We start from the raw sequence: 12,613 nt of genomic DNA, 5'->3' as shown, positions 1-12,613 counted from the left end.
TGGGTACCCCAACTTGGGATAAGAGCAATTTATTTAAGAATACTTAGAGAAGGGAACAGATTATTTCTTCTGTCTTTCCTAGGCCATTTTTAAAGAAAATGTGTATTGGTAGCTAAAGTTTTGTCAAATGCATTATAACTTCTAAAGAAATTTACTTGATTTTATTGCTGTGAGAAAATATTTTCTGTTTTTTTCTTGACATCACTCATACTTGATTTTGCTGCATTTTTTTCTACAAACATTAAATTTTTAAAAAATGGTGCATTATACCTAAAACTGGAATTTCCTGTGATGTGTTCATACATGCACATGACATAGTTTGGTTAATTTCATCCTGTGCTATGTTTCTTTTAACAATGCTGTTTTTGACCTACTATGATGTTATGAGTGGTTAGTATTTCATCTTTATAATATATGGACAAATCTTATAAATGCTGTGATTAAAAAAAAATTAAGCAACCATTCTAATATATGGTACTTCCTGTGTCCTTAAACAGAACACTCTTTCCAGCATAACATTTTCTTAACTACCCCCATTTTGAACATTGTAGTATGCAGCAGGCCCTGGGGCCCCATTGAGGCAGCTTCTCCGTTAAATGCTCCCCTGTCTGCTCTCTGCTTGGAGAGTTGGGATTGCTTTGTTTCCCCCTATGCTTTAGTCCTGTTTCTTGTAACTCTCAGATTGTTTTTCTGTAATAGTCCCTCTCCTCCCTTTTCTTGGCTCCTTTTTAATGACTGTGGGCTTAGAGGCTGTATAATTAAGCTTGTTAGATAATAATTTCCAAAATGAGAGTAAATAAGCTCTGAGTAAGAGCCTGGGGCCATGTTCTGTAGATGAAAATCATCTGTTTCATTTGTAGGATTTTTAAATATCCATTTTGTATTTTTAGAGAGTCCTCCCCAAGCCCTCTATTCCCTGCTTTTTAGTTGTTGGCTACTCCAGAGAAATAAGTCATAAAGTTGATTGGTTAGTTTGTTTTTTCATCCATTCACTCACTCTTTTGATGCTTATTTACTGAGTATCTACACAGTGCTGTTCACTGGATCACTGGACTTAAATAGGTAAGATGTATACAGAGCAGCCTCTTGCTTAGCAAAGAACATGGGGGAACAGTCTGCATTTTGTTGTAGAAACTTTTGATGAAGGCATTTTGAGTTTTATTTTCTTTGATAACATTGTTTTAATTTGGTCAAACTTTAAAAGTATTAATTGTAAGAGTGTTCTGCAGAAGAGTTAACATACCCAGCCTGAGACCGTTAACTACATAAAGCTATCCACATAAAGCTGGGCATCTTGGAAGATGGCTCTCAAAGTGCTCCTAGGCCATACTTAGCTGATAAGTATAGTTTGATATGTCTGGATGGGGCACAGGACCTGGCTGTGCTGAACCTCTGCTTTCCTTCTGGGAATCTGGAATTTTGAGACATGTCAGAGATTGCCTGTGCGAGCAAACCCTCATAAAAACTGTGGCCACTGAGTCTCTCATCTGCTTCCCTAAGCAGAAACATCACACACATACTATATTTTCAATGCTTGGGGAAAATTTGTGCTGAGTGTAGCCCCTCATGGAAAGGTGGGTTCTGGGGAAACAGAACTTGCTTACATGAGAGAGAGCAAGCACTTGCATACTCTCAGTACACAGAGAAACCTGCATATGGAATCCTTCCCTTGTGATTCAGCTGTGTGTCCTTACTGTGTTGTATGCTACATCTTAGCCATGAGTGCAACTATGTGTTGTGTGCCAGGAGACCCCTAGTGAATTTTGAAATGTGAGGGTATTCTGTATTCTTTTATTATGTGGCAGGCTTAGTGCTAGATGATCTGAAGGAATATTCCTGACAACCGTCTTCTATGAAGTAGGTCAATGTCATTACCATTAGGAAGTGAAGTCTGTGGAAGCTTTCTGAGTTTGAGTAACCTGTATGTCCTATAGCTCATAGTTTTATATCTATTTTTCTCAGATGTTTGTACCTTATGGTCTCTTTTTTTCCCTGTTATTTAAATGGGGCATTTAAGTGAGGGAAACTACTGAGTGTTTTTTAATGCCTTTGTCACTTCAGGTATGAGCACATCCTCATGGAGCCAGACCCAGTACCAGCATATGCTCTCAAACTGCTTGTCGCGATGACTGAACACAACCCGACTTTTACCAGGTACTGTAAGTTCAAATCTCTTGGTCTTGTTTCTCATCTATAAAATGTGTTTTATGTGATCTGGAAATGTTGTTACAGATGATGAGATTCTAAAATACCAACATTTGAGCTGCCAAAGTGGTACTTTTTCATATTTCCTGGTTTGTACTATCTGTCATGTATGCTGTGCTGGCTCTTGTGCTCAAATTTTTAATCCCTTACCCGAGTTTGCATCCTGTAAAGTGCATGATGCTTTCAAAAATGATAAATTCTTTAAAGGGAAAAAACTATTACATATAGTTTTAGAAAATTGGTGCCACATTTTTCATTGAATATTGTTAAATCTCAGTAGTACTTATTGACTCTTCGTTGCTACCATTTTATTCAATTGACATACTATTCTTTAAGTGGTGGGGAAATTTTGCTGTTATTGAATATACTGAATAATGTCAGATTGCATTAGCACTGGTTGCTAGAATACTTTTAGTTTTGCCAGGCATAGTTCATCTAAGAATAACTAGGGCCACAGAAGGGAAACACAGGAGGAGGTTTTCCGGTGCTTTCAAACAAGAAAACAAGTAGTGTTGGGCAGGCGATACCTGAGGTCTTTCTGGGCTTTGAATACCATCCATAGGAGTAGTGCACCTCCAGAGTCACAGGTTCATTTTAAATGAAGAGTTAAATCACACGTTTCCAACCACCTGTGTTTTTTCTTGTCTGCTCTCTAATCACAGAAATGCTGCATTTTCATGCATTAATATTTACTAGTTGCTACTAGTAAATAAGAAAGGCTTTTCTACTTTAGAGAGTGGAAAGCTGGGTGTGTGGGAGTACCTGTGTGTGCCATGAGTCACCATTGCCATGTGTTCTTGGTCTTGTCCATGATGCTGGGGCTGTCTAGCTCGCAGTCTGGCTACCTTCCTTTATCCATTTCCCGAAGGTGCCATATAAATATTACCTGGTCCTCTCTGGGTGGTGTTGCAAAAGAACTCAGGGAGCGCAATGAAAACTCCATGTTCCTGAAGCCTTTTAGAGTCTTCCAAAAGGTGCTGGCCATGGAACTCCCAAGTTCCTCACTTGGAAAGCACCATTTTCTCTTCCTCAAGAATTAGTTAATTCTAAAGAGTAAATCTGTCTTAGAAGTTGAGTAGAAAGTCAGATAGTTTCTTCTTTCCTAGGCATTTGACATCAAGTACTAATGCTGTATGCTAATTTTATCTTCTCATGAGATTGAACAGATTGCATTTACTTTTTTAATGTCGACTTTAGCTCATTCCTGTGACATGTTTTCTGTACGCCTTTTCCTTCTTGCCAACTCTATTAATTCAGTTAAATTTCCTCATATTGGTGCTTGAGGAGAATTCTAGAGAAGTAGAAACAGGTAATTGATAGCTTCTATAAAACCATTTTTATTTTAAAAATGATCATAAAATAGGCTTAAAAATTAATTTACTCTTGTTTTTATTCACTAAGAGTTTACAAACAGAATTCAGTGGGCTAATTTATATTTTTGTTTTATTTGAGCAAGTAGTGTTTTCATATGTTGTCTTTCTCTTAAATTCGAAAAGTAGAATCTGGAGATTTCCTGGGCTTTCCTATCTCAACCCCCCTGTCCCCCAACTGCCTCTTACACTTCTCTTCCCTTAAGGTTGATGTTGTTACTGTTTTAGTGTGTGCTTCCTAAACAATGTCGCACTACTTAAATTTTATATATATATATATACACACACACACACATACTCTGCAATGCTTTTTAAAAAATATTTATTTTTTAGTTGTAGTTGGACACAATACCTTAATTAATTAATTAATTAATATGTGGTGCTGAGACTTGAACCCAGGGCCTCACATGTGGTAGGCGAACACTCTACAGCTGAGCCACAACCCCAGCCCCATCTGAAATGCTTTTAATGCAAGTGTTTATTTGTATTTTTGCTAACTAGTAAATAAAAATGGAACTTTTATTTTGCATTCCCCTACTGTTGATAATATTGAATCTCTTAATGTTTATTCACTGTGTCTAATTAAAGTGTAAAAGGTGAATAACCTTCAAACTTCAGTTCTACTTCTAAGAATCTGTTCTACAGGAAAACTCCCATATGCACAAAGATTTCTCCTGAGGCAAATTTTTTTCCAGTACTAGGGATCAAATCCAGGGGTGCTTTACTATAGCTACATCCCCTAAGCCCTTTTATTTTTGTTTAATTTTGAGATAGTCTTGTTAACTTGCTCAGGGTGGCCTTGAAATTGTGATCCTTTTACCTCAAGTGGCTGGGTTATAAGCATATACCACCATGCCCAGCCTGAGGCAAATAATTTTTAAAATGTGAAAATTTTATACGATCTATATAATTTTATATGAATATAAATTGAATTATGTAATCATAATATAGAATACAATATAACTATTTAAAAGAGCACAATCAATTTTGAATACTGATAGGCAAAGATACCTAAATCGTTTTGTTAAATGGATTAACTGCCTCCCCATGCCAATTTTACTTTACATGGGGTCTTTATAGATTCTGTTTTGCCTGCCTGTTTTCAAGAAGCAAGGTGTTAAGATACAGTGGCACCACGTGTTTTGGTGCAGGCTCCAAGGGTCAAGAGCAAAGCATTTAATTCTGGTTATCTTCTAGCTCCCACTTACTTTAGGGTGGTCCTTGGTCCTGGGACCCATGTGAAACATGACAAGTTCATGCACCAGCCTTAAAGGTTGGGAAGGGAAGAATAACCAATAATTAGACTTTGGGGGTTTGTTTTTATTTCCCTACTAGAATTTTTAAAAATATATTTTAAGTGGAAGATTTTGGAATGGGTAATACTTCCCCCCCCACCCCCGGGGAAAGAGAACAATGTAAAAAGACATTGAAAAGACTTATTCCTTTCCTTGTTTGTCTCATTTCCTAGCATGACCTATGGTGCGCTGCTTTTATTTCTTTCATGTCCAAATGCAAGCTAATGTGAAGGTATATTTTCTCATTTCTTCCTTTTACACCCAAATAGCATTATGTACGTTTTTCTGTCCCTTGATTTTTTTTTTTTCACTTAACAGAATAGTCTCAAGATTTGCATCTTATATCAATATGTAGAGAGCTTCCACATTGTACTTTATAGTGGTGAGATTTTACCTTGTGTGTATATATCATACTTTATCTAATTAGGTTGTAATGGATAGACTTATTTCTAATCTTGTGATATTGCAAACAGTGAATAATGTTATATATAACATACACTGAACTCTAAAGAGATGGCTACTATTAATTTGTGTGTGTATTATTTTTCACATAGATGATAGCATGCCGACTACCCTGTTTTTCACCTTATTAAAAACTATAGCTATATCCCCTAAGCTTTATTGGAAGGTATTTTACAATTTTTCCTCTTTTTAAGATATAATATTGCATTTTATGAATATTCCATATTGATTTAACAAGTCCTCTTTTGGAGAATATTTATTTTTTCTAACCTCTTGATATAATTAATGACATAGGTTACATGTGTAGATATATGTAGGGTAAATGATTAGAAGTGGAATTGCTTCAACAGTTGTACAATATTTGTACATTAGTGTCACCTGGGAATTTGTTAAAATTTCTAAAGCCCTGGTCTTTTCTGGCCAATAAAATCATGATCTCTAGGACTAAACAACAGTTGCTCATTTTTCTTAGATGATTAAATGCACAAATACCATTGAGAACCTCTAGACTGAGCATTTCTAATTTTGAAAGATGTTCCCAAATTGTCCCTAGTCTAATTTGTGCCAATTTCCTGTTCCTTAATTTTCTGTTCTGTTCACTATGTATATAAGAGTGGCAGTTTGTGTGAAACCTGTATCAAATTAGTGTACATGACTTTTGTCATTTTGATATATGAAAATTGAGTTTTAATATTCACTTCTAGTTTATTGTATTGTGATTATCACTGTATAATATTTTTCTTCCATTTCTGGTTTGTATCTACTTTTATTTATATACTAATATATGGTCAGTTTTATAAATTTTCCATATTTGCTTACTGTAACCAAAACAGAATAGTCCAGTGCTGAGAACTATCACCCTTATTTTGGCAAGGATCTAAAATGCTAACTCATCTCATTTATTGATTCTTGATTTTATTTCTTGCTCTATAGGAGTCTTATTAAGGAAGTTGGGGACTAATCCGACATGATGAAGATTTGGGCCTACTTTTTCTTCTTCTAGGCACAGGGTCTCTGGTTTAAATCCTGGGTCCTTGATCCATTTTGAGTTGAGTTTTGTGCGTGATGAGAGAGATGGGTTAATTTCATTTTGCTGCATATGGGTTTCCAATTTTCCCAGTACCATTTATTGAAGAGGCTATCTTTTCTCCAGCATATGTTTTTGGCACCTTTGGCTAATATGAGATAATTGTATTTATGTGGATTTGTCTTTGTGTCCTCTACTCTGTACCATTGGTATACAAGTTGATTTTGTTCCCAATACCATGCTGTTTTTGTTACTATTGCTCTGTAATATAATTTAAGGGCTGGTATAGTAATGCTACCTGCTTCACTCTTCTTGCTAAGGATTGCTTTGACTATTCTGGGTCTCTTATTTTTTCAGCTGAATTTCATGATTACCTTTCTATTTCTATGAGTAATGTCATTGGGATTTTGGCTGGAATTGCATTAAATCTGGATAGTGCTTTTGGTAGTATGGTCATTTTGACAATAATAATTCTGCATATCCAAGAACAAGGAAGATCTTTCCACTTCTAAGGTCATCTTTAATTTCTTTCTTTAATGTTCTGTAGTCAGTGAGGTGAATAGAGAGCCTACAGAATTGGAGCAAATTTTTACCACACGCCCATCAGATAGAGCACTAATCTGTAGGATATATAAAAAACTCAAAAAACTTAACACCAAAAAACCCAATCAATAAAAGGCACAAGGAACTGAACAGATATTTCTCAGATGGTGATATACAATCAGTCAACAAATATATGAAAAAATGTTCAACATCTCTAGCAATCAGAGAAATGCAAATAAAAACTACTCTGATTTCATCTCACTCCAGTCAGAATGGCAGCTACTAAGAACACAAATAACAATAAGTGTTGGCGAGGATGTGGGGAAAAAGGCATACTCATACATTGGCTGCACCAATTTGCAGTCCCATCAGCAATCTGGAAAGCAATATGGAGATTCCTTGAAAAACTGGGAATGGAACCACTGTTTGACCCAGCTATCCCACTCCTCGCTCTATACCCAAAAGACTTAAACACAGCATACTACAGGAACACAGCCACATGGATGTTTATAGCAGCACAATTCACAATAGCTAAACTGTGGAATCAACCTAGATGCCCCTCAATAAATAAGTGGATAAAGAAAATGTGCTGTATATACACAATAGAATATTACTCAGCAATAAAAGAGCATAAAATCATGACATTTGCAGGTAAATGGATGGAGTTGGAGAATATAATGCTAAGTGAAGTTAGTCAATTCCCCAAAACCAAATGCCGAATGTTTTCTCTGATATAAGGTGGCTGATTCATAGTGGGGTTGGAAGAGGGAGAGAAGATTAGACAAACTCTAGATGGAGAAAAGTTTTGGGAGGGGAAGGGAGGGGGCATGAGGGTAGAAATGATGGTGGAATGAGATAGACATCATTACTCTAAGTACATATGTGAAGACACAAATGGTGTAACTATTTTGTGCACAACCAGAGACATGAAAAATTTTGCTCTATATGTGTACTATGAATTGAAATGCATTCTGACTTATATAACAAGTTAGAATAAATAATAAATTTAAAAAAATAAAATGCTAACTCATTAAACTCAGAGATCTTTCCCATATACTAGCAGTGGTTTTTAGGAAAAAGCTTGACTGCAAAATGTATATCAAGTACAACGACCTGTTTTGTGCAAATAGATTTCTAATATACAAATAACCATGACCCACTTCTCTAAATTTAACTTATTAATTGAATCCATTAGCATCATGTTCTTTGAAGGGTATAGATCTTAATGTAGCTGGAAATCACTGAGTTTAGAATACCAAATAATAACCATTGGGACATTAAGCTACCCTGTGTCAAGTGAAGCATTATCATTTTTAGGTGGTTTTTCTGATTTTATGGGAGTATTCTTGGATAAGGAAACCCTCAAAAACCTTAGTACCATTAAAGGTTTATTTTTCCTTTTCAAAATAAAGCAAATGCTTGATCAAATCTACATTGTATATTTCTATGGCTCCAGTGTGTGCCTGAGAGTTTGTGCAGCAGTATGGGTTGGTGTGGCCTCATGGGAGATGCTTGGGCCATGGGGGTGGGGCCCTCATGAATAGGCTAATGAATAGGTTAATTCCTATGAGACTGAGTTAGTTACTGTAGGAGTTTTACTGCCTTCTCTCTCTCCTCCACATGTCTTATGACTTCTGGCATGTTATGAAGCAGCACAAGACCCTCACTGGATATGGCCACCTAATCTTTGATTTCCCAGCCTCTAGAAATTCTAAACAAACTTCTGTGATTCTAAACAAACTTCTTCCTTTTATAAATTTCATAGTCTCAGGGATGCTGTTAAAGCAAGAGAATGTGGGCTAAGACATATATGACGTGTTTAAAACAAACAAACAAACCAAAAACACTTCTGGTTTGGCAAATCTAGTTTATTGCGGAGTTTATAGCAGAGAGGTAAATTGTTTTCCACATTAGTGCAATTTTACTCTCGGAGGGAATCTGTTAACTCTCCTGAGCTCTGCCCTTTCTTTCTTTCTTAATTTTACAGTAGGTTGCACCAAACCATTCCTCTTTGAGAGAGCATTACTCCAGTAGCTTGTTTCCATTAAGAGCTAATTAGCTTTCAGCAAATCTCCCTCCGTAAAGAAATTGAATTTTAACTTTGAGTTCTTTGGAGCAAACTTTAGCTATTTTTCTGAATTGCAAAAGTATTGTTTATATTCTATACCTAGGAAAAATTGCTATCATTTTAGTTTCCTCAAAATGTTAAAGCCATTTCTTTTATGGCAAGATCATAAAAATGCTTTTTAGAAAAATAAAATTTTTAGGGATCTCTTAAATGAACTTCATCGTGAATCAGTGGTGTATCCTTCAGTAAAAATATTCTGGCCTTATGGTCTCCTATTTCCAAGTAATTTCCCTCTTTGATTGATGGTTCATTTGTTGACTCCTTGATTCATTGATTTATTTAACATCTTATCAGCATCTACTGAATGATGACAGGGATAAAGAATATGATACAGTTTTTACCTTAAGGATGCTTACCATTTAATGGAGGTGACAGTTTTTTATATTTGCTTTTATTAAATGTTGAAATATTTTCAGACAGACCTGCATGTCCCTAAGATTATGGCAGCATCTAAATGACTGTAACACAGCTAGCTGTGTCATTTTAGTCTAGTTAGTCAACCTGTCTGTACCTAAGTTCCCTCCTCTGGAAAATAAAGAGTTTTTACCATTGGATCCATAGACAGTACTTTAAAAGTGTTGCTGATACCCCAGGCCAGAGGCCCTGCTGGTTTCCCATGACCTGCATTTAGTTACCCACCTGCATAAGCAAAGGAAAAATAAATTTAATTTCAGTGTGGCCCAAAGTGGGAAAGTAGCTAATCTACTGCGGTAGGTCCTAAAGAAGCCTTACTATTTTTAGAAACAGAAGCCAGGATAAATAAATATATATATTCAGCCAGCTGAGCTAGCCAGAGTGTACATACAGTGTATGATAGAACTCAGGTTTTCAGCCCTTACTAGTGTCTGCTCAGGCTTTGGGGCCATTTCCTCTGTCCTCATTCTCTTTCATCATGATGAAGTTCAGCTGCAGAAAAAGTTTATCAGGAAATTTGGGAAATTAGGGCTTTTAATTTTAAAGTGTCTCTGTTAAAGAAGAGTTCCCTTTTTTCTCCCCCTTCCTTCTCTCTTCCTTCTCCCTTCCTTCTTTCTCCTCTTCATCATGATCAGAGGAAGAAAAATTGAAGGAGGTATTCCTAGAAGAGGTGACCCCCTTTGACAGAAGGTGGAAATGTTTGGTGACAAGAATTCAGACCACATCTCTAGTACCCTATAAAATAGTGTAAACAAATTTTTCAATAGTTGAAAGAAACTGCATGGGGAGGGGCCATTCTTTTAGGATTTATCTTGGGGTTTATCTTTTAACCTGCTCTTTCCTCTTTTGTGAACTCATTTTGAACACTCCATTCATGAGTTTGCCTTTCCATTTATATATATTAATTTGGCTTTATCATATTTTGATGTAGATTTAAAATTCTATACAAATTTCAATTTCAATTTCATAACTGGTTAAAATAAAGCCCAAATCCTCAGAAATGTTGGCTATGTTCGAGATGTTTTTCTGTTATTAAAATAAGCCATTTAGAGTGTTTTCTCCTCCTCATTTAGCTCAATTTGTACAGCTAAAGCATTTCCTTGGATGAAATGTCTTTGAGTAAAATAACTACTAATGCAAAACTTCACTCTTAAAATTAGAACAAATTGACTTCTCCAGAAACAACATGTTGCTTCTCAGGGTGCCTTTGGATACAGAAAAGCCTCATAAGGAGAAGCAAGCCAGTCTCTGAGGCTCCCATTTCCATTTTAGGGTCACTCTTTGTGTGGTTCCCTACTTATTCCTCACCAGCACTCTGCAGATTAGAGGGTTTCTCCAACAGGGGCTGCACTCTTGAGCATCCATTTTTAACCTGCTCTTTCCTCTTTTGTGGACATAGCCCATGTTCCATTGTTCTCAGCACATAGGGTTCGCCTCTATGCTTCTTACTAAAGTTAGAGGAATTTCAGAAGATAACGCAAGTGTAAAAGAATCAAAATTCTGGTCTTTTTTTTTTTTCCAGTGGTGGGAAGGGGGGCCATAACAGGGATTGAACTCAGGGGCACTCAGCCGCTGAGCCACATCCCCAGCTGTATTTTGTATTTTATTTAGATATAGGGTCTTACTGAGTTGCTTAGTGCCTCGATTTCCTGAGACTGGCTTTGAACTTGTGACTCTCCTGCCTCAGCCTCCTGAGCACTGGGATTACAGTTGTGCACTGCTGCGCCTGGCAAGAGGTTTTCTTTTTTTTCTTCACCCACTTTCTCTCCCTGCCTTGATTTTAGGATTAGTGTTGTGTACTTGTCCAATGTGTATTATTGATATTAAAATTAGGAAAAATTTGGAAATAAAAATTGTCCTAATTGTTGGCTTTGCTGGGGTATTTTGTGTTCTTCCACTGAAATTGTCCTTTTTATAGATCTTAGCATAAACCTTTATTTTACCCTTGAAAAATTAGCATTTTGGGAATTTTTTTTTCTTTCTTGGTTTAATGAATTGTGGTCTTTAACCATGTTTGAAAGCTGTTAGTTAAATAGAACCTCCAATTCTAAAGCAAGTGTTGATGTATTTAAGTTGGATGTGTTTATGTTATCTGGTTCTAGAGGAATTTACAAGTTGCAAAAGTATATTCAGAGGAGACATATTGTGCTTGCTGTGGTTCTCTGGATTTGTGAACCTGTTGAAGTTGTGTCTACTGGAATCTGGCCAGAGTTATTTCAGGTAGTTATTTCAGGCAGTGATATTTCCTCATTGTTTTCTTTCAGTGTAGATGTGAATTCATTGTCATGTGAGCACTTAGCAATTATTTCTGGGTTAGAAATAATTTTTTTTGTCCAGTGTGAGATTTACAAGGAAACAATTTGGAATTTATTGTACAAATATTGATTCCCCAGTTGTGCATTGTACAGCGGTTTTAAATCTGAGTTCAGAGTCAATGATGCTTTTTGGGTTTTGCAAGCCATCCTAAGGTCTGTCAACTTTCCCTTTTTCTCTAATGCAAGGATTGGCAGGTTGTGATCCAGAAGGCCAATAGGCTTGCAGCCTATTTTGTATGGCTTGTGAGGTAAGAGTGGTTTTTACATTTTTAAAGCATTGTAAAACTTACAAACCGAGATACAACTGTGATACAGAGATCCTTATGTCTGCCAAAGCCCCACATATTTACTTTTGAAACTTTTCAGAAAGTGCCAACTCTTGGTCTAAAGAATAAAACGATATATATGAACATAAAAATATCAGCTGTTTAGAACTTTATGGAACTTTGGAGATCATTTAGCTGTTTTAAAATGTAGATTTTATTATTCAGGTAGGGTAAAGCCAACCAAAATGAGATGACTGACATTGAAAAGATAGTCTATTAGACTCGGATCCCAAGAGGAGGGAGCACCACGATACTGGGAGCAGAAGGGGGTAGCATCAGGGTAATCAGGAAGCACAGGAAGATGTGGATAGAGACCTTTATTGTGGTTTATGTGGAAAAGAACAGGTAAAACAGTAAATAGGTTTAGGATTGGCTGGTTTGACAACTTGAGTGGCTCTGAGTTGTAAGGGCTGACCCTACAACCTGTATCTGTACCTGTCTCTGGAGGGATTATGGCAGATGAATAGTGGCCAAGAGTTTTCAAAGCTCAATTAAGGAGGTGTGTAAAGGTAGGAGCTCTGGATTGGT

At 36.4% G+C, this 12,613-nt stretch overlaps 1 protein-coding gene across 1 annotated transcript in view; it reads left to right on the top strand.

Moving 5' to 3' along the window:
- Positions 1-12,613, top strand: part of Ulk4 (unc-51 like kinase 4) — a 516,944-nt gene that overhangs the window by 228,833 nt on the left and 275,498 nt on the right. Inside the window, exon 31 of the mRNA XM_071600065.1 lies at positions 2,062-2,154. Within this exon, the coding sequence (XP_071456166.1) occupies positions 2,062-2,154 (93 nt within the window). The remainder of the gene's footprint in view (positions 1-2,061; positions 2,155-12,613) is intronic.

Source organism: Marmota flaviventris, chromosome 1 (assembly GCF_047511675.1).
Source record: "Marmota flaviventris isolate mMarFla1 chromosome 1, mMarFla1.hap1, whole genome shotgun sequence".
NCBI classification, from domain to species: Eukaryota; Metazoa; Chordata; class Mammalia; order Rodentia; family Sciuridae; genus Marmota; species Marmota flaviventris.
This window is presented reverse-complemented; position numbering and strand designations above follow the sequence as displayed.